Source organism: Castanea sativa, chromosome 4 (genome assembly GCF_040712315.1).
Source record: "Castanea sativa cultivar Marrone di Chiusa Pesio chromosome 4, ASM4071231v1".
In the NCBI taxonomy this organism is placed as follows: domain Eukaryota; kingdom Viridiplantae; phylum Streptophyta; class Magnoliopsida; order Fagales; family Fagaceae; genus Castanea; species Castanea sativa.
Genome location: NC_134016.1, coordinates 2,492,806 through 2,515,117, shown reverse-complemented (window position 1 = coordinate 2,515,117; position 22,312 = coordinate 2,492,806). Strand labels below are relative to the sequence as shown.

The 22,312-nt window shown below is 32.2% G+C and overlaps 1 protein-coding gene and 1 pseudogene across 1 annotated transcript; both read left to right on the top strand.

Annotated features, from left to right (window-relative positions):
- The first annotated feature begins 247 nt into the window (after positions 1-247).
- Positions 248-4,107, top strand: LOC142631610 (mogroside I-E synthase-like). Its single transcript, XM_075805815.1, has 2 exons — positions 248-925; positions 3,244-4,107. Exons 1-2 carry the CDS (start codon positions 293-295, stop codon positions 3,967-3,969), a joined length of 1,359 nt encoding a protein of 452 aa, XP_075661930.1. The 5' UTR covers positions 248-292; the 3' UTR covers positions 3,970-4,107.
- Positions 4,108-9,831: 5,724 nt separating this feature from the next.
- Positions 9,832-21,500, top strand: LOC142631455 (mogroside I-E synthase-like; annotated as a pseudogene).
- Positions 21,501-22,312: the final 812 nt, after the last annotated feature.

The window sequence follows — 22,312 nt, the reverse complement described above, 5'->3', positions numbered from 1 at the left end:
GAAATCAATCCTATAATTATAATAATTATTAGTCGATAATTATTATAATTATTTTTATATATGGAGATATTTAATTCACTGTGTAAAGAAAATATGGCAAGACTCTGATTGATGCTTTAAATATATAGAACAAAATAAACTCAATAGTCAGATTTTTAAATTAAAATGTAAATTCTAAAAAAGTTATGGACGTGTAACACTCTTAACCTTATATATACATATATCATGACATTATCTCTTTGAATCCTTGCTCATCCATCTGATAGAGCGAGCAAGAGCAAATTGCAAGAAAATGGAGAGGAAAACTCATATTCTAGTGATTCCTTACCCTGTACAAGGTCACATAAATCCTATGCTCCAATTCTCCAAGCGCTTAGCCACAAAGGGTGCTAGAGTGACTTTAGTCGCTACCAGCACCATTAGAAACTCCATGCAAGCCTTGCAAGGTGCTAGCTCTGTCAACATTAAGATAATCTCTGATGGCTCTGAGGGAGAGGAAACCGTAGAAAGCTTAATAGCAACTGTGGATCGTTTCAAAGATGTCGTTTCACAAAGCTTAGCAGAGTATATTGAGAAACTAAACAGCTCCAAATACCCACCAAAGTTTATTGTGTATGACTGTGCTCTACCATGGGCTCTAGACGTGGCTAGAAAATATGGCATAGATGGAGCTCCATTTTACACTCAATCTTGTGCAGTCAATGTCGTCTATTATCACTTCAAGAAAGGAACAGTAAGGTTGCCTGTCGAAGAACCAACAGTATCACTACCCTCGATGCCAAAACTGGCAATCAATGATCTATCTTCGCTCCTTTCTAATCCAAGCTCTTACCCACCTCTACTGACCCTTTTTCTCGATCAATTTTCCAACTTCCTTGAAGCAAAGTGGATCTTTTTCAGCTCTTTCAAGGAGTTGGAACTCGAGGTAAGTTCACAATCTCTCTAAATATTTACCTTACTTTAACTTTTGACTTATGATAGGGATTACACTTTTTAACTTTTGTCTTGCAAATTGATAGTTAACAGATTTTTTTTAATAAAAAAATATGATAATTATTTGTTATATTGTTGATGGTATTCTAATCATCTTTATTACATCAATTTTTAAGACTTGTGAAGTTAAATTGATATTAATATAAAATTTTATGTTTATTTAGAGTTAAAATTGTCAAGAGTCTTGTAATTAAGTGAGTGTAATCCCATTTTCTTTATTAAGAACAAAGTTTGAATTCTATTCCGAATTAATGCTGGTTATAAGAACGATTTAAAATAATTAATTTAATATAGTTTTTTTAAAAAAAAAAATCCTTATAGAGTAATTAGATTGATTGTTAAAAAAGATCAAAGGTAATTGTAGGATTATATTATACTAGTAATATAAATCTTACATTGTTAGTACAACCTAAATTAAGAATTTTCCAACATTCAAATATAATACGATTTCTATAAATAAACAAGTATGTAAGGGTACTATGAAGACTATAGAACCTACACGTTGGGGTATTGTGAAGACCCTTTCAACTTGTTCTCATGTAACCTTGAATATATTTTTTTTCTAGTCATACATTTCCCCTATTTCCAATTATTTTTATGTATTTCCAATTCCTCATCTAACTTTACCTTCTCGGACCTTATTCGCATATTTAATTTTTTATAATTCTAAATAATTATATGAATTACAAACCTTAATTCACAAAAACAAACCCTAAATGAGATAATACTTTCTATTTTTAGACCATTTGGGAGTCCAATTATAAAAGCAGACCCCAATTTTGGAATATATGTGAAATTTTAAGTGGGAAAGTGATAAGTTTAGCCAAAAAATGGTCATTCGGAAAAATGTTAACAACCAGTCAATGATTGGTTTGAAGAGTGGTTTATCAAAAAAAACCATTAAAAGAGTGTTTTTTGTGATGTGAAGTTTATTTTTGGTAGGTATATATGTTGAGTATGTAATGGTTCGGAAAACTTTCTTTGCTCTTAAACGTTAAAACTTTTTTTTTTGGTTCCTGAACTTGTTTTTTTGAAGTCAATCTCACCATATTTTTATTTAAAAAAAAAAATTCAAATTCGTTATATGAAGATCAGATATGGATTGAATCTGCCAAACCGACTCTATAGCAATTTTTTTTAATGAATTTTATTGATATCATTCTGAAACTATATATTGGAAAATAAATACAATACTTTTATAATATATAAGAGGCACTGCCGGAAATTTTCAAAGCGAAAAGAAGGCAAAGCGACCTAGCAAAATGATGCTAAATCCATTGACTCCATCTTTTAAGGTAATTGGCATAAGAAGTTTATATATATAAACCATTACAAATACTCTCTTTTATATTTTTGAAAAAATGTTAATAATTTGTATCTATTATAATTTAAAAAAATATATTTTTAATTTTTTTTAAACAAATAAAAACGATAAACTTTAGAGATAAGCAATAACTGTAATTTTTTTTTGAACGTGAAGGGAAGAAAATCCTAAATTTTAAGAATTTTCTTTTTGAATTCAAAATGAAATTTGTTATTTAATATTTATGATCTTATTTTTAAATAAAATTACCCTTTATTAATAAGGGTATTTTTGCAAAAATAATCCAGTTGAATAAGAAAATCTTCTTAAATATAGTATAAATATATATGCTACAACCCCAATAACTCGAAAAGTATCAACTTGCTCAACTGGGTAGTGATATTAGAAATTTGGAAACAAGGGACATAACGGGCATAAAAAAAGTTATAGTTTACATTTCAAATCACAGCAAGTCCTCAACTTCGCATAATTTATATAGCATGACACAACAATTTTCAATATACATATGATGTTATAAATGGTTATTGAAATAATACTTTCACTCATAATATTTGTGGGCTTTAGTTATCCACTTAGATACGTTTTGGGCCTATATGAACTTGGTAGGCCCTCCTCTCATTGCAAAACACTAATGTAACCAATAGAGTTCATGATTAAAAGTAACTTATTGAGTATAGTAGATTTGATCTTATACTCTCTTTTTTCCATATATAATTATTAACATAATTTCAAAATATGAAGCTAATATGCTAATGCAAGACATTCTTACGTTCCCTCTATTTTTTAGTACAATTTTAGAATTCAACCTATAGTTTGGTATCTTTAAAAAAAAATAAAAAGCCTTTCTTCTTTTTAATTGTTGACCATTGTTATTGTTATTATCATTATTATATTACCTATATTTCAAAATTCTATTATTCCATTAGGTTGTGAATTGGATGGCAAGCCAAAAATGGCCTATAAAAACAATTGGACCGACTATTCCATCGATGTACTTAGACAAGCGGCTGGAAGATGACAAAGAGTATGGCCTTCATTTATTCAAGCCTGATGTGGATGCTTGTATAAAGTGGCTAGACACAAAAGAAACTAACTCAGTCATTTACACATCATTTGGAAGCTTAGCATCCCTAGGAGAAGAACAAATGCAAGAGCTAACATGGGGCCTAAAGAATAGCAATTGCTACTTCTTATGGGTTGTTAGAGAAACCGAACAAAAAAAGCTTCCTACTAATTTTCTACAGGAAACAGCGGAGAAGGGATTGGTTGTAAGTTGGTGTAGTCAATTAGAAGTATTGGCTCATAAGGCCATTGGGTGCTTCATGACTCATTGTGGATGGAACTCAACCCTTGAGGCATTGAGCTTGGGAGTGCCAATGGTTGCAATGCCACAATGGACGGATCAACCAACAAATGCAAAGTTCATTGCCGATGTGTGGAAGGTTGGGGTTAGAATTAAATTGGATGAAAGAGGTATTGCTACTAAAGAAGAAATAGAGTTTTGTATAAGGGAAGTAATAGAGGATGAAAGAGGGAAAGAGAAGAGAATGAATTCAGTAAAATGGAAAGAATTGGCAAAAGAGGCAATGGATGAAGGTGGAAGTTCGGATAAAAACATAGAGGAGTTTGTGGCAGAACTTGCACGCTTGTGAAGTTAATTTAAGCAACAACTTTTCATTTGAATAATGATCAAGAAAAAAAAAATGATTTCACTATAGAAGAATTTGTTTTAGTGATTACAAGCACCACCAAGTTTGAGGAATTTTATTTTTATCAAAATACGACCTTAATTATGATATACAACCTTAACAGTGATTATTTTTAATAATTTTTCATAGTATTAGAGTAGTTTGTCCAAAGTTTAAGCCATTATTTTTGCTTTACCTCCTCCTACACACGTGAGGGAATGTAAGAATAATAGTTAAATAATTAAGTTTGCTAAGACAATTGGTAAGCAACCAATTGTTATCAAAAATCACTTTTATTAAAAGATAAATTAAACATTTAATTGCAATAAAATCTTACCCAAACGTAATAATTTATTAGCTCATGATATGGTCATGAGAATAACAGTGTTATATATATATATATATATATATATATATATATATATTTCCTTCTCTTTTGTCTCAAGTCTCACCTTATTTATTTTATAATAACCTCTCAAATCTCACAATGGCTATGACAGACAAAGAAAGCAGACATGATCTTAGACCACATTATGATTACAATCTCTTGCACTGTCCTATGATGTTTACATAAGCAATGATGTCAAGGTTTTGTTATTTTACACAGTACGTTCCCAAGCCTTGAGTTTGAGGTTGAGAGGGGTATCGCGTTCTACCTTTAAAAGAGCAATTTAGGATCATCAGTTCAAAAAAAAAAAAAAAAGATTGATAGGGGTCTGAAACCGTAAGGAGAGTTCAAGAACAATAATTAAATGATTAAAATTACTTGTTAAACTTTTTACCATAGGTCATTTATTGATTATAACAAAAATTCACATATTATAATATAAATCTTTTTTTTTTTTTTATTGTGATAAAATTTTACCTGAATATAATAATCCTACTCACTTTTATTTAGCATAACAATTTAACCTATTTATTTCTTCCTTCTGTCTCAAGCTCAACTCTCACACTGACCATATATAACAGACAAAGAAAGCTGACATGATATTAACCTCATTATAATATCTTGAATTGTTCTTATAATGTTTACATAAGCAATGATGTCAAAGGTTTTGTTTTTTTCCATGATCATAAGGTTTTGTTTTGTTTTTTGTTTTTGTTTTGTTTTTTTGTTTTTTTTGTAGTGATAGCACATGAGGGCTATCTCTTTACAGCAATTGAATGAATAATGAAGTGTCGTAGTGTAGTATCCAGATCAAGCACGACATATTATTATTTGAAGCTTATTAATCTCATCGAAAGAGACATGAATATGACAATGTGTGACCGACCGGGTACCCACCCTTTAAACAAAAGTATTATTTCATTCCACTCCCATAAAATTTTTAAAACTTTCTTATTTGTTTTTATAAGTTTATTATATCTTATTGGAGGGTATAAACTAATATTTTTACACCAAATCCTAATAGAATTCAATATCTTTTGAAAATTTAACAAATAAATTGGAAAAAAATAATTGGAGGGTGAAAACTAATATTTTTACACCAAATCCTTATAGAATTCACAATCTTTTGAAAATTTAACAAATAAATTGGAAAAAAATTATTGGAGGGTGAAAACTAATATTTTTACACCAAATCCTAATAGAATTCAAAATCTTTTGAAAATTTAACAAATAAATTGGAAAAAAATAATTGGAGGGTGAAAACTAATATTTTTACACCAAATCCTAATAGAATCCAAATTCTTTTGAAAATTTAATAAATAAATTGAAATATTAATTAATTTATAGAAGAAATTGAAATATTACCCATAAATCATACTTTATGGTAAATATTGTATTTTCACCTATATCCAAATACAAATGTAATATCTTATTTCACAACATATTTTATAATTTTTTTGTTTAGAATCCTAAAAGTGTAAATCATTAACTTGTTATTAATTTTACTTAGACCTATCACAGTATTGCTAACACTAATACACTACTTTATTGTCTACACCATTCATAATATATATATATATAACCGAAGCTTCTGACTTTTAGTTGACTTCTTCACAATTTTACATATCAATATTATTAATAATTAATTGTAATTTAGAAATAAAAACACACTTGGTGAGGAAGGTAAGAGTTGGAATGAAACACCAAAAAGAAACCAATTAGAAATAGAACACTTAGGTGGATAGAAACCAATTAGAAATAGATCACTTAGGTGAACTTTGATTTATCTATATGGTTGAGTGCAATGGGGTTTATATTTAATCATAGTGTTTGAGATACGCAAAAGTTGTAACACGGAAGTGCCTAAGAAATAACTTCATACTCTTGGATTATGCGCACTTGCATCTTTGATAGGGCTAAATGCACAACAATGACTCATCTAGATCGTCTACTCTTGTAGGCTCGGGTTTAGCAGTTAGAGCGTCACTATAGTAACAGTAGGCAAAAGACACCAACTTAGGTCGACCCTCTACCATTTTTTTTTTTCATAAAAAAGAAGCAAAATCTGTAACGTAATGCAACGAGATTCGAGAACTGATTGAAAAAAGAAAGATTAAAAGGAGATTAAATAAAAAGACAGGAAGAAAGTACCATTGTAGCTAGGTAAACCTGAATGATATGCTATATAGTTGAACAAGAGCGAGGTTAACTTTTTGCACGTGACGTATGGATATAAATAACAATCTGAGATTGCCAACTGGGGCAATTTGTCGACTACCCACCGATTCGGTCTCCTATGAAAAAGCATTCTTACCTTTTTGGATCAGTTTGATTCATTATTGGTATGACTAAGAAAAAAAAGAATTGTAACCCAGTGGCAAAGTCAAGATCTGACTTGAGAGGGCAAAAATTATATTTGATATTACATTTATGCAATGCAAGTGAATATATATAGTATTTGAGATCAATTTGTAAAATAACAATTTATTCATGTGTATATTAAGAAATATTTGAATGCAAGAAAATTCAAAATAAAATAACATATCCATTATATTATTTATCTATTAGGGGTTAATTTGTAGGGATAAAGGGCTCATAAGTGTATATTGGGCCGTGAGCCTTGTTTGAGGACGTCTATTAGTCCGAGAACTTGAAGATAATGGGGAAGAAGTGCGAATCAAAGCGCTACAAACAAACTATTGTTGGGAAGGTTTGGGGAGGTAGTCCTAGAAGGAATGCCTCCTCGACTAAGCAAGACAGAGGTTAGAGGGCTCGGTCTGCCATTAAGAGCAACCTTTTGGAAGATTTTACTGGTAAGGATGAGTATCAGGGAAGCATAGGACAAAGGAGAGCTGAGAAATATAAAAGGAAAAGCTGCTACGACCACATTGAATACTCTGCAGCTAACCCTTTGACCGCATTAATGTGAAGGTGATACCTGAGCAATAGCCAGCAGCCTTATAACTACTCCCAAAGACTTCAAAAAGGTGCTGATGGGAAAAATGATAAAAACTAGTAGCTTGCCCTACACGTGGAGGGTGAAGATGAAGAAAAACAGAGTATATAATGGAGAAAGAAGTCCCTTATAAAAGGGGGAACGAAGAGAGGAGAGAAAAAAGATAGTAGCACCAAGAACTGTACTTGTAACCCAATTTCAAAAGATATATATATATATATATATATATATATATATATATATATATATATATATATATATATAAGACTTGGTCTCCTTGGATTGTGCCGAGGATGATTTTCTTTGAGCAAAACCATTTTATTCTAGTTTTCTTGTCACTTGGGTTTACTACAATTACTATCTCACTCATTAGAGTCTAGTTTTTCAGCCCACTCTTTATAAATTTATTATATTGGGCTCTTTGGGCCTAGATCGTTTTTCCTTTGGGTTTAGGCACCAAACTGCGCTCTTACAGGGTTTATTTACATAAAAAAATCATTTTGAAATTATAATTATAAAAATATTACATAGGAGGTGTAAGTGCACAATTTATACTCGGACCCAAAAATAAGTAATGGGCTCAGGCCCAAAGAGCCTTATGCAATGAAATTTGTAGAGTATGAGTATGAAACCTAAGTTTGGGATGTTGAAAGTTGATAAACAGGCTAGAATGCCGCAATCTATGCAAGTGGTAGACGAATATAATAAGAAAAACCCTCCTCGGACGTAAGCCAAGGACAATTTGTATAGTCTTTCTTTCTCTTAAGCAAAAGATTACAATTTTTAGTTTTCAAAGAAGAAAAAGAAAAAACCCCTTCCCTTTTCTTTCCTATCTCGTCTTCTTATATCCTTCTTCTTCTTCTCTGTTTCATCCACGTGTAACACAAATCTTCCTTCTAGATACTTGTCCCATCCACTACCTTCTTAAAGTCTTCAAATAATAGCTGGAAGGCTGAATTCTGCTATTCAGAGGTCATTTTTCCATTAATGCGGCCAGGGAGGTAGATGCAGGGCCTTTAATGCGGTGGTAGCAGCTTTTTCCTCAGATATTTCTCATACATTCCTGCTTCTAAAGGGTGCTTGGATCACACCTTTACCCCACAGATCTTCCAGAATTCTGCCTCTTTACCGTTTAGCAAGTCCTAGGACCTTTGTTGGGCCTGTTCGAGGAGATACTCCTCCTTGGACACCTCATCGGACCATTTCAAATATGGACTGACCTGTGGGCCTAGAGACCCTGATTGAACAGATTTGTACCAATTAATCAGGCCCAAAACTCAAACGTATATTCAAGCACTTTTACCCCTCACAGGAGGGTTTTGGTTTTGGTTTAAAAAATCATCTTATTTATTAACCATTTATTTATATAATTTTTAAATACATTTAGCATCCGTTTGGGAACCGATTAAAAATGAAAATTATTTTACTATTCAACTTATTTTTGTTACTATTCATGGGCCCCACTGTACTATTTCAATTAATTTTTACCTTTATCTACATTATTTTTAGTAATAAGTTTTTAGTTTCAGCAAAATAAGCGGTATTTAAACATACCCTTATTGTAGTATATAATATAATAGAAGAAATATTAATAGATTTTTTGAGTAGGGCCGGTGGAAAGTGCCCCCCTTGACCCCTAGCTCCACCCTGATGTAACCATGGGTAGTGAAGATAAAAATGTTAAAAAGCAACCCAAAGAATTGGAGCCCACATCCTCCTCATTTCTCAACTCTTGGATCAAGAAATTGACAGGCATGTGGAGTGTGAACCTTTATAAAGTAATAATAATAATAATAATAATAATAATAATAATAATAATAATAACTCATTGTTATGTTTTAAAATGATTAATATAATGATTTCCTTATAAAGAAAAAAGATTGATGTTACATATTGTAGTTAGTATTCAATAAAAATAATGGTAGTAATGAGTTTATGTGCTGTGTTTGTTATAATTTATCACCTTAACAAACATTAGAGAAAGAAAGCATTATAGAATATGATTTTATCTCAAATTTATCTCTATTTTTTTATATTGTACATGGAAATTTATAATAATGATAATATTAAATGAAATTTATTATAATTATATTTTTGTATGAAATACTAAATATGAAACTTGTGAATTATGATAGTTATTAATAGATATGTATTAAAAAAAAATTTTCTAATGAAATAATTAAATAGTAGATAATTATGGTAATTATTAATGAAAAAATGCAAAGTGATAAATTATTAAGGGTAGGTAACAAAAAAAAAAAATTTGTAGTGAGCTTAAATGAAAAATCCCACTGACGTAAAATTTAGCTTGCATACTAAGAGCAGCAAAAGCTTAATAGTCTAATTGCCAGATTTCTAAAATATTATTTGTTTAATAAGTTATGTAACACTGTAATTTTTATATATAAATATCATGGCATTATCTCTTTCATCATGAATCCTTGCTCCTCCATCTGATTGAGAGAGAGAACATTCCAAGAAAATGGAGAGGGAAACTCATATTCTAGTGATTACTTATCCCGTACAAGGTCACATAAACCCTATGCTCCAATTCTCCAAGCGCCTTGACTCAAATGGTGCTAGAGTGACTTTAGTCACTACCAGCACCATTAGAAACTCCATGCAAGCCTTGCAAGGTGCTAGCTCTGTCAACATTGAGATAATCTCTGATGGCTCTGAGGGAGACGAAAACTTAGAAAACTTAATAGCAACTCTGGATCGTTTCAAAGTGATAGTTTCACAAAGCTTATCAGAGTATATTGAGAAACTAAACAGCTCCAAATACCCGGCCACCAAAGTTTATTGTGTATGACTGTGTTCTGCCATGGGCTCTAGACGTAGCTAAAAAATATGGCCTTGATGGAGCTTCATTTTTCACAGAGTCTTGTGCAGTCAATGTCATCTGTTATCACTTGAAGCAAGGAACAATAAGCTTGCCCATAGAAGGGCCAACAGTATCACTACCCTCGTTGCCAAAACTAACAATCAATGATATATCTTCATTCCTTTCTAATCCAAGCTCGTACCCAGCTCTACTAAACCTTGTAGTGGATCAATTTTCCAACTTCCTAGAAGCGAAGTGGCTCTTTTTCAGCTCTTTCATGGACTTGGAACTCGAGGTATAAGTTCACAATCTCAACGTATATTTACCACGCTCTTAACTTTTGACTCATGATAGTGTTATTACATAATTTTTCTATTTTTATAAGGCTGTTTTACCAATTGATATGACATTAGTTAAAAAAAGAAAAAGAAAAAAGAACGTATGATATTTATTTATATTATATAGTTTAGATTACATCAATTCCATGAGTAATTTTTAGGTACTTTAGGATTATGGAGAATAGTACTTCCTTATCTCACATTTATGGTGGGATCTACTTATCAAATTCATGGCAGGGTCCACCATGAATATGAAAGGAGAGAACACCATTTCTCTATGCTCCTATAGTATCTAAAAATTTTCTCAATCCCATATATACTCTATGAATTTAATGAATAGATCCCATTATAGATATGAGAAGAAAAAATATCATTCTTTATACTTTGAAAATACTTAAAAAGTACTCCTTTTTGCCTGAAATTCTCTGAGAGCATCCGCATTCATTTTTCTCAATTCTATTCTATTTTACCATAAAAAATTCACTTTATCAATTATACAATACCATTTTTCAAAACACCCAACATCCAAACTTTTATTTTTCCATTCTACTCATTAAAATAATATATCTTCGCAATAAAATATATTTTTTTCTATTTTATTTTTTCTCAATTTTATCCTCTTCCAGAATCCTTCGTTACTTTATTTTTCACCTCTTCAGACTCTTCCTCCATCATCAATCTAACTCCTCCACACAAATCCTCTATCATCATTCATCCTTATTAACCCAGATTGGCGAAACTGATAAAAAAAAAAAGCCATCATGCCGATCACAACAGAACAACCACCACAACGTTGATCACATACCAGCAAACCCAGGAAAAAAAACCCATTGTCAAACCAAAACCCATCGAAACCAGCAACGTCGATCACATACCAGCAAACCAAAATCCATCATCAAACCAAAACCCATCAGAACCAAAATCCAAATCAAAATCAAAATCCAAAACCAAAATCCATCATCAAACCGAGCAAACCCATCGGAACAAATCCCCCAAATGCCAACCCACAACCCAAATCTGACCCAAACGCCACCCCAACACCACCCAAACGCCACCCAAATCCCACTCAAACGCCGAAAACCCATGAACAAACCCACGCCGAAAACCCATGAACAAACTCACGACCTCCACGCCTCCACCGCAGAAGCTGATCGAGCCTCCACACCGTTGCCTCCATGCCGTTGAAGAAGAGAGAGTAGGAAGAAGAGAGAGTAGAAAGAAAGAGAGAAAGAAAGAAAGAAGAGATAGCAGGTTCTGTGGAGAGAGAAGACACAGACTGAATAAAAAATAGTTTTTTTTATACCATTGAGCTACAGTGCAATTCTACATTTAGAATCGCACTGTAGCTCAATGGTATTTTTTTTTAGCATTATTGTATTTTACAACTTTCATTGTAGACGTCTTCTGGGCCTCAATTGTAAATAAATTTGGAATTTGGCATGCATTTGAGATTTCTCACATTCAATGCTGATGCTCTTAGAGGCTTGAATAGCAAGTGACTGTCTCTGTTAGTCTTTCCTTCTTCCAATGAAGATTGAAATTAAAAAGAAGAAAAAAGGTACTCATTTTTCTGCCCAATCGGTCCCTGCATCTTCATAGTTGGATGCTTTGTCCGGTTCAAAGAAGCGAATTTAATAATTGTGCAATTTGGAATAACTTGACAAAAGGTACAGATATGCTCAAACTCAACCATAGGTGCTCAACTTATCTTTTTTCTGGTAGATTTTCATATCTATCCAAGGCACATCTAATCTAGGAGTCTTTTGGGTAAATATTGGTAAAAATCAAGTTTTTTGGGATTATAGTCACTGTTCAAAGTTATTTGGGGAAATGAGGAGAGAGAGTGAATTTCGGCAACAGTGTTGCCGAAATTCGAAGAAAAGTATGAGAGAGAAAATGCAATCTGAGGAGAGAGAAATTTTGAGAATTTCGGCAATAGTGTTGCCGAAATTCCTTCTACCCAGCCTGCCTGCGTGAGTGCTCAAAAGGAAAAAATAAAAACGGTTTGCGGCAATCCCATTGCCGAAAATGGAGGGAAAAGAAAAAAAAAAAAATTGAATTATGGCAATGGTAGTGCCGAAATAGTGGGGGAGAAAAAAAAAAAAAAAAAAGAGAAATGTGGCAATGGTAGTGCCGAAATAGGGGGGAGAAAAAAAAAAAAGAAATGTGGCAATGGTAGTGCCGAAATAGGGGGGGAGAAAAAAAAAAAAAAAAAAAAGAGAAATGTGGCAATGGTAGTGCCGAAATAGTGGGGGAGAAAAAAAAAAAAAAAGAAATGTGGCAATGGTAGTGCCGAAATAAGGGGGGAGAAAAAAAAAAAGAAAAGAAATGTGGCAATGGTAGTGCCGAAATAGTGGGGGAGAAAAAAAAAAAAAAAAAAAGAGAAATGTGGCAATGGTAGTGCCGAAATAGTGGGGGAGAAAAAAAAAAAAAAAGAAAAGAAATGTGGCAATGGTAGTGCCGAAATAGGGGGGGAGAAAAAAAAAGAAAAAAGAAAAAGAGAAATGTGGCAATGGTAGTGCCGAAATAGTGGGGGAGAAAAAAAAATGTGGCAATGGTAGTGCCGAAATAGGGGGGGAGAAAAAAAAAATAGAGAAATGTGGCAATGGTAGTGCCGAAATAGTGGGGGAGAAAAAAAAAAAAAAAGAGAAATGTGGCAATGGTAGTGCCGAAATAGTGGGGAGAAAAAAAGAAAAAAGAAAAGAAATGTGGCAATGGTAGTACCGAAATAGTGGGAGAGGAAAAAAAAAAAATGTGGCAATGGTAGTGCCGAAATAGTGGGAGAGAAAAAAAAAAAGGAATTGTGGCAATGGTATTGCCGAAATAGGGGGAAAGAGGAGAAAAAAAAAAGAATTATGGTAATGGGATTGCCGAAATAGGGGGAAGAAAAAAAAAATTGTGGCAATGGTATTGCCGGAAAAGGGGAAAAAAATTGTGGGTATTGTGGCAATGCTATTGCCGAAAATGTGAAAAAAATTAGTAAAAAAAAAAGGAAAATCAATTGTGGCAATGACATTGCCGAAATAGAAGGATTCTTATCTACATCTTCAATTTCAAGTACATATATTCTAACACGTGAAAGTTATATAAAAAAAATATTTTGATGTGACAAGACTTGAATAAAACATTGCTGAGATTCTTTGCTAAGAATCAAACAAGACTTGAAGAATAATTTCTGCAAGAGAAATATGATTGATGTAACAAAAAGCCTGGAACTCAGTTAGTCTCCGTGACAAATGAATTTTTTTTGTCTTTTATTTCACATCTTTGTAATAAAAGGCAAGCCTTTCTTTTCACAAAACACTTCTACATCTCTGCTTGAAGTTTTCTCACAAAAGACTTCTATCCCATTGTTCAGTTTTTCTTCAGTTTTGCTTCAGCATACACAATTGTAAGTTTTGGGTTAATGTAAGTTTTTTTACTTTTTGCTTCAGCGATTATGATTGTTGTTGTTGTTGTTGTCGTTGTTGTTTTTATTCAAATTTTATATTAATAAATTTTTTATGGTTAGTACTACAAATATTTTTAGTATTGTTGTTATTTTGTGTTTATTTATTATTATCTAATTGTGTTTTTCTTTTTCTTTTTTGCAAGTATCACTCTATAATTCTCACTCTTTCAGTTGGTATCACAATTATCGTAAGTATCTCAACTCTCTATCTAATTAAATTTACGTATATGTTTTGTTAATTTTGAAATTATTTAATATTATTTATTGTTATTATTATTAGTAGTATATGACCACAAAAATTGTAATAAATTGTATTATTGTGATCTTTTTATAGTCAATTTTACTTTGTTATTATCAGTTATTACATCATTACTTGGAAAAAACTATATTGCATAATATGTTTGTTGATTTATAATAAAGATATGTATGTGTATTTTTTTTTTATTTAGTACAATAAATCCTACATTTGTGTTTCATGGAAAAATTATATGCTTTATGTATGGTTATATTAATGTTATTATATTTTATTGTTGTTCTTTTGTTCTTAGAAGATATTTATGATTATCTGATTATCTTTTTTTTTTTCTTTCTTTCTTTTCTTGCAAGCATCATTCTATAATTCTTACATTCCTTCACTTCGTATCACAATTGTAGTAAGCTTCTCAGCCCCTAATTTAATTGGAAATTATTTGCTTAGTTTGTAATTTTTTATATAGATGATTTGTAGAAAATGTACTTTCAGATATTGTAATTTTTTAATCTCAGTAGTACAATATATTAAAGATACTGTGAAAACACATCTTCAGATATGGTTTAGCTCATTGTAGCATTTAATGTAGGATATATTTGAAATGGAGCCTGGGTCATTCGATCATTCTCTGCCAACCCAACAACAATATCACATCTCTAATGATGCAATGGAAGGCAATGTACGTTGCAAGAACCAAATTTATTAATATCCTAATAATATCTACAATTATTCAATTTACATGAAAATAATTTCAACATTAGCAATATAACATTGTACATTTTTTAAAAAAAATTCGATGTTTCCACGTTACGAGTGCGACCCCAACGGTTTGCACTGATGTTAGGCGAGCGTATCACCCCATATTTGCATCAATGTAGACTATACCGTGTTACCCGCCTACCACATATAGATATTGACTGGAGTCTTATCACTTCTTTGGTGGAGCAGTGGCAATCTGAAACTCATACATTTCACCTACTAAATTGTGAAATGTCGATCACTCTACAAGATATAGCAATCATTACAGGATTGCCTATTGATGGCAATGCGGTGTGCGGGCCCACTAATATGGAATGGGGACCAGTTTTGTCGAATTTACTTGGAGTGACACCACCTGAAACTGCATTGACATATGGTAGCCTTAAAGTAACATGGGTTAGGAATACATTCTTGAACCTACCAGAGGGTGCCAATGCTATAACAACCCAACAGTATGCTAGGGCATACATGTTCCAGGTCTTGTCTTTACTATGATGGCAATGCGGTGTGCGGGCCCACTAATATGGAATGGGGACCAGTTTGTCAGAATTTACTTGGAGTGACACCACCTGAAACTGCATTGACATATGGTAGCCTTAAAGTAACATGAGTTAGGAATACATTCTTGAACCTACCAGAGGGTGCCAATGCTATAACAACCCAACAGTATGCTAGGCCAATAAGTGTCAGGTTGTTACTAGTTGTTATTGTTAGCGCAAAAAAGTATCTTAGCGTTGGGTTCAAATTTGAACCAACAACAACTAACTACCTATGATTTATTGTAAAAATATTGTAAAAATAAAAATCTTGTGTACGATTTTTTTTCCTTTTATTTTGGCAATGCCACTGCAAAGAATTTCTGCAAAATTCTCAGTTTTTTTTGTTTTTTTGTTGTTTACATCGTGCACATCAATCATTTTTTCTTCTATAAATTTCTCTCATGCATGGATTAGAATTTGAATAAGAATATTTATGTACTTTAAATTGTACTAATCAAAATTTACCAAATACAACATAGTTCATAAAAAAACAAAAAGCCAAAAAGATGAGAAGACTTGTCACAACACAGTTCATAAAAAAACAAATAGCCAAAAAGATGAAGAGACTTGTTAAAACACAGTTCATAAAAAAACAAAAAGCCAAAAAGATGAGGAGACTTGTTACAGGGAGGAGGGATAAAAGGTAAAAAGAATCTCTGAAACCAAATTTTAGGCGTGATATGGTTTTATTGGGAAGGATGAATGGAATCATTTCAGGCAGAAAATAAGAATGAGAGGAAGAGGTGAATATTTTCACAACAAATTATAAGTGTCAGGTTATTACTAGTTGTTATTGTTAGGGCAAAAAAATATCTTACCGTTAGGTTCAAATTTGAACCAACAACAACTAACCACTTATAATTTATTGCAAAAATAAAAATGTTGTTTACGTTTTTTTTTTTCCTTTTATTTCGGCAATGTCATTACAAAGAATCTCTACAAAAATCTCAGTTTTTATTTTATTTTTTATTTATGGTACACATCAATCATTTTTTCTCTTCTATAACTTTCTTTCATGTACGTTTTAGAATTTAAGTACTTTGAATAATAATCAAACGGTACTTGAATTTGTTTCAAACAGACGGACAAGACAAGAATCAAACACTCAGCGTACTTGAGTTTGTCGTTTTCCCCTCCGGCAATTCCTTTTTTTTTTTTTCTCTCCCACTATTTCGGCACTACCATTGCCACATTTTTTTTTCTCTCCCACTATTTCGGCACTACCATTGCCACATTTCTTTTTTTTTTTTTTTTTTTTTTTCTCCCCCACTATTTTGGCACTACCATTGCCACATTTTTTTTTCTTTTTCTCCCCCACTATTTCGGCACTACCATTGCCACATTTTTTTTTTCCCCACTATTTCGGCACTGGGATTGCCGCAAACCGTTTTTATTTTTTCCTTTTGAGCACTCATGCAGGCAGGCTGGGCAGAAGGAATTTCGGCAACACTGTTGCCGAAATTCTCAAAATTTCTCTCTAGATTGCATTTTCTCTCTCATACTTTTCTTCGAATTTCGGCAACACTGTTGCCGAAATTCACTCTCTCTCCTCATTTCCCCAAATAACTTTGAACAGTGACTATAATCCCAAAAAACTTGATTTTTACCAATATTTACCCAAAAGACTCTCTAATCTAGGCTACATGCCAATTTGCAAATGATTAAAACATTTTATGTGTTTGACACCAATAATATCGGCCAATGCCACAAACAAATGAATCATTTTATATTCATCATCCCTAAAAACATATATGCATATTTAAAAATAATAATATATATGAGTAATTAAAAAAAAGACTTAAGTTGAATTTTTTTCTCTGTGTGTCCAATTTACCTTGTTTTTATCTTTTCACTTCAATTGGTTTTACTTGGTGTAAGCGCACAATTGCACCTGGACCCAAAAACACACGTGGGCTCAGGCCCAATGAGCCTTAAACAATGAAATTTGTAGAGTGTGGGCTCGCAATCTAGTTAGCTGATATCCAAAACTTGATGAACAGGCTAGGATGTTACAGTATTTGCAAACAATGAACGAGTAAGGCAAATGGACCTCCTCAGACGTAAGCCGAGGATGATTTATGTATATTGTTTCTCTTTCTCTTTCAAAGGTTACAGTTCTTTTTCCTCTCCTCCCTTTTTAGTCACCTCCCTCTCTTCCTTAAATACTTCTTCTTCTTCCCTCTCTATCCACGTGTAACACAGATTACCCTATGAGACACCTGTCCCATCCACTACCCTCTGGAAGTCTTCAAATGATAACAAGAAGGCTGACTTCTACTGTTCAGGGGTCATTTTCCCATTAATGCAGCCAGGGAGGTAGATGCAGGGTCTTTAATGTGGAGGTAGCAGCCTTTTCCTAAGATATTTCCTTCACTCCGTGGCGTCTAGAAAGTATTCAGATCCCCCTCTTAACCAACAGTTCGTCCAGAACACTGCCTTGATCTTTTTGGCGAATCCCAGAGTCATTGCGGGTCTGTCCGAGGAGAGATTCGTCCTCGAACGAATCCTCGGACTCTCGACTCATGGGCCTACTTAGATCCTTTTAGTCCCCACACTTGGTTTTTAAAGTAAAGGTGTCTACGGAATAAAAAGAAAAAAGAAAAAAAAAAATCTAACACCACAACTTATCTCACAACTTCTTTGCAAATGTGGAGAGCGAATGGTAGAGAGAAAAAAATGATAAGTCTATGTGTAAATGATAAGCAACCACTCACAATCTGTCATATTTAAATTATAGTAAAAAATTATATAATTTTAAAACAACTCAAAAAAATATTGTTATATTTGTTCCACTTTCCAAGAGGCTGGTGAACACACATTTCTTGTAAAAACTCTTGTACCATTTGCTCCACTTTCCAGAGGTCACCACACGTGTAAGGTTAAAAAACCACACACTTATTTCTGCCAAAAAAAAAAAAACCCATAGAGCTAAAAATAAAAAATTGATAATTTAATATCGGTTTACACCTTAACTATGGTGCCTTTTCAGCTTTTCTTTAACTGTTAGTTTTTTTTTTTAATTAAATTGATAAATATATACTATTATATAACATATGAACATAATATATATTATTAATTTAAAAAAATGATTGGTTATATGATTATATTATTTTATGCAAATGATTGTTGTATTGTATTTATAATTTTATTTTAGACTATGAAGAAATTTATGGACACAATTTTTGTGTCACAACTCTTACATACAATCTTGATATATATTACTGTGAATTATAAGTAAAAAATTGTAAATTCATATACAAGTAATGGCTAACGAATATATAATAATTACACATATCATCAAATTTTGACAAAAATTGTGAAAAAAGTGCATTTGTGGTTGTAGAAAAATTGTTAGATTATAACTGATCGTCAGAGGAAAAAAAGTTTTTTTTTTAAAGAATCAAGAATAAAAAAAAGTTGATTAATTGTTTCATTTTTATGCGCCCCCAAGACAAATTCCAGGCCCCAACCCTGTTTAAAAGCAATTAAAATGTAATTTGAATTATTGATTGAGCCACTATGCTTTCTCATTCACTCCATTCCAATATTTCTAGTGGTTTCTACTTTTTAACTTTCTATCTACACTAATTACCTGCCTATCCTTAGGGAAAAAAAAAAATTACATTTTAAAACTCATAGTTTAGGGAGTATACCAAATAAATTAAATCACATAGTTTCAAAAGCAATAAATTTAGTCCTATGTTCTTTAAATTAAAAAATTTAATTGTATGGTTTCAAAAATTACAAATCTAACATTGATGTTTTTTAAAGTAACAAATTAAATCTCAACCATTTTATTGTGTTTGGGGTTTAATTTAGGATGTGGGTTAAATTTGTAACTTAAAAAAGAAAAAGCAAAAATATGTTCCAACTACAAGTCAATAGCCCCCTTGAATTGTTGGGTTCATGCATCCTTCTCCTTCAAATCACTATCAACACGTTTGACAAGTTGGAACACGAGGTAGGTTAATTAAGCAATCCATTCATGTCATATGTTTAGGAATTCGTGTGTCTTACGTGTGATAATAGTAATTATCTCATAAATTCATCTTCTGATTGTATAGTATGTGAATTTTGGGTATGACTTTTGTCTAGTGCCTCTAGTGCACTGAACTCATTGCGATTATAACATATGTTCGAAAATAGACACATGTCATGATCGTAGCGAATCTAATGACACAGGACACTGGATAGAAGCTATAATTATGAATTTTGCGTGATTGTGTGATTTACATGATGTGAGAGGAATGATGCATATATGTGAAACATTGATTACCTCCAACTTATATACTTTTGAGGCAATGTGAAACAAACTCTTTGATACAAAAAAAATAACTCGAATTTCAACCTAACTATACCTTAGAGAAGCCTGGTCTAATTTACAGCCACTAGGATTTTTTTTTTTTTTTTTTTTGTGGGTACAACTCAACTAGTCTATTCTTTTAACATCGTTTAGTACGTAATAGCAACCAGTCAAGATGGGGATGGGAAAAGCTTCCTCAAACACAAATGTCTAAAGTATTTAATATCTTAGATCCATCCCAAATCATTATTAAAAATTAGGAAGTTGTATTAAAACAATTCTATTTGTGTTGAAAAGAAAAGTTCCAAACCTATTTGTTTACTTACCATTGATCGGCTTTAACAGGTTAGGTTGGGTATGGTTTAACTAAAGTTAAACTTCCAAAATAATTTAAACTAATTAAGATAGACTAACCATTGAACCTCCAAGCACTAATCCTTAGAAAGGTACCAACTCACTCAACTGGGCAGTGAAATTAGAAATTGGGAACAAGGGACATACAGGCACAAAAAGTTATAGTTTACATTTCATATCAATCCAACATATACAGCAAAGTCCTGAACTTCACATATTTTATGACACAACAATTTTCAATATACATATGACTTTATAAGTGGTTATTGAAACAATACTTTCACTCTTAATATTGATGAGCTTTGGTTATAAACTCGGTAGGCCCTCTAGAGGCTCTCATTGCAAAACACTAATGTAACTCAATAGAATTCATGGTAATAAGCAACTTATTGAGTATAGTAGATTTGATCTTATACCTTTTTATAAATATTAACGTATTGTAAAATTATTAAGCTAATATGATTGCACAAGACATCCCTACGTTTCCCCTATTTGTTTTGTAAAATTTTAGATTTCAACCAATTTTTGGTATCTTCTTCTCTTTTGTTTTAACAAGCCTTTCTTCTTTTTAATTGTTGAACAATATTGTTTATTATTATTATTATTATATTACCTATGTTTCAAAATTCCATTATTCTATATTAGGTTGTGAATTGGATGGCAAGCCAGCAATGGCCTATAAAAACAATTGGACCAACTATTCCATCTATGTACTTAGACAAGAGGTTGGAGGATGACAAAGATCGAGTATGGCCTTCATTTATTCAAGCCTGATGTGGATGCTTGTATAAAGTGGCTAGACACAAAGGAAACTCACTCAATCGTTTACACATCGTTTGGAAGCTTAGCATCCTTGGGAGAAGAGCAGATGCAAGAGCTAACATGGGGCCTAAAGAATAGCAATTGCTACTTCTTGTGGATTGTTAGAGAAACTGAACAAAAAAAGCTTCCTACTAATTTTCTACAAGAAACAGCGGGGAAGGGACTTGTTGTGAGCTGGTGCCCTCAATTAGAAGTATTGGTTCATAAGGCCATTGGGTGCTTCATGACTCATTGTGGATGGAACTCGACTATTGAGGCATTGAGCTTGGCGGTGCCAATGGTTGCAATGCCACAATGGACTGATCAATTGACTAATGCAAAGTTCATCGTGGATGTGTGGAAGGTAGGGGTTAGACTTAAATTGGATGAAAGGGGCATAGCTACCAAAGAAGAAATAGAGTTGTGTATAAGGGAAGTGATAGGGGGAGAACGAGGGAAAGAGATGAGAGGGAATTCAATAAGATGGAAAGAATTGGCTAAAGAGGGAATTGGCAAACTTGTTTGCTCGTGAAGTTAATGCAAGCAGCAACTCTTCATTTGAATAATGATCAAGAAAATGATTTCACTTTAGGAGGATTTGTTTTAGTGATGGCCAGCATCACCAAGTTTAAGGAATTTTATTTTTATCGAAACATTACTATGTCTTTTCACTATGAGGAATGCAACCTTATTTTTTTAATAGGTAATAGCAAATTTAATTTTAACTAGGAGTAGACTCTTCTTGTACAGCAAGAAAAAAGGAAAAAAAGAAAAAGAAAAAGAAAAAAGAATAGCATGCGAAAATTAGTTTTAAATGAATGTAGAATAGTTTTAAATAGATTGGAAATATTACACATTCCTAGTGTTATAAAAAAAAGTTGTTTTTTTATTTTTATTTTTTAATATTATGTATAGATTCACGAATTCAGTAAAAAAAAAAATGTTTAGATTCATGAATTTACACGTAAATACATTTTACACGAAATTAAAGATAAAATAACTCTTGGCACAATTTTATTTTATTATTATTATTTTAGATAAGGAGGATGTCTTATTCTTTAATCAAATTATACTACTTCATACCTATGAGACACCACAAAAATTTCATTGACATACAATGCTGGTGGATTGAACCTAAGATCTTTGAGTTTACATTAGACCTCAAACCAATGAGCCCATTATGTGGGTAACTTCGTGGGGGTGTTGCTACAAATTGAAGTGCATTTAGAGTATAAAGATACATGGCATCAAATTAGAAGAAAAATTAGGACAATTGGCACAAAATTGTGATGCAATTAAAATCTAATTTGAATTCTTGATTGAGCTATTATGGTTCTACATTGA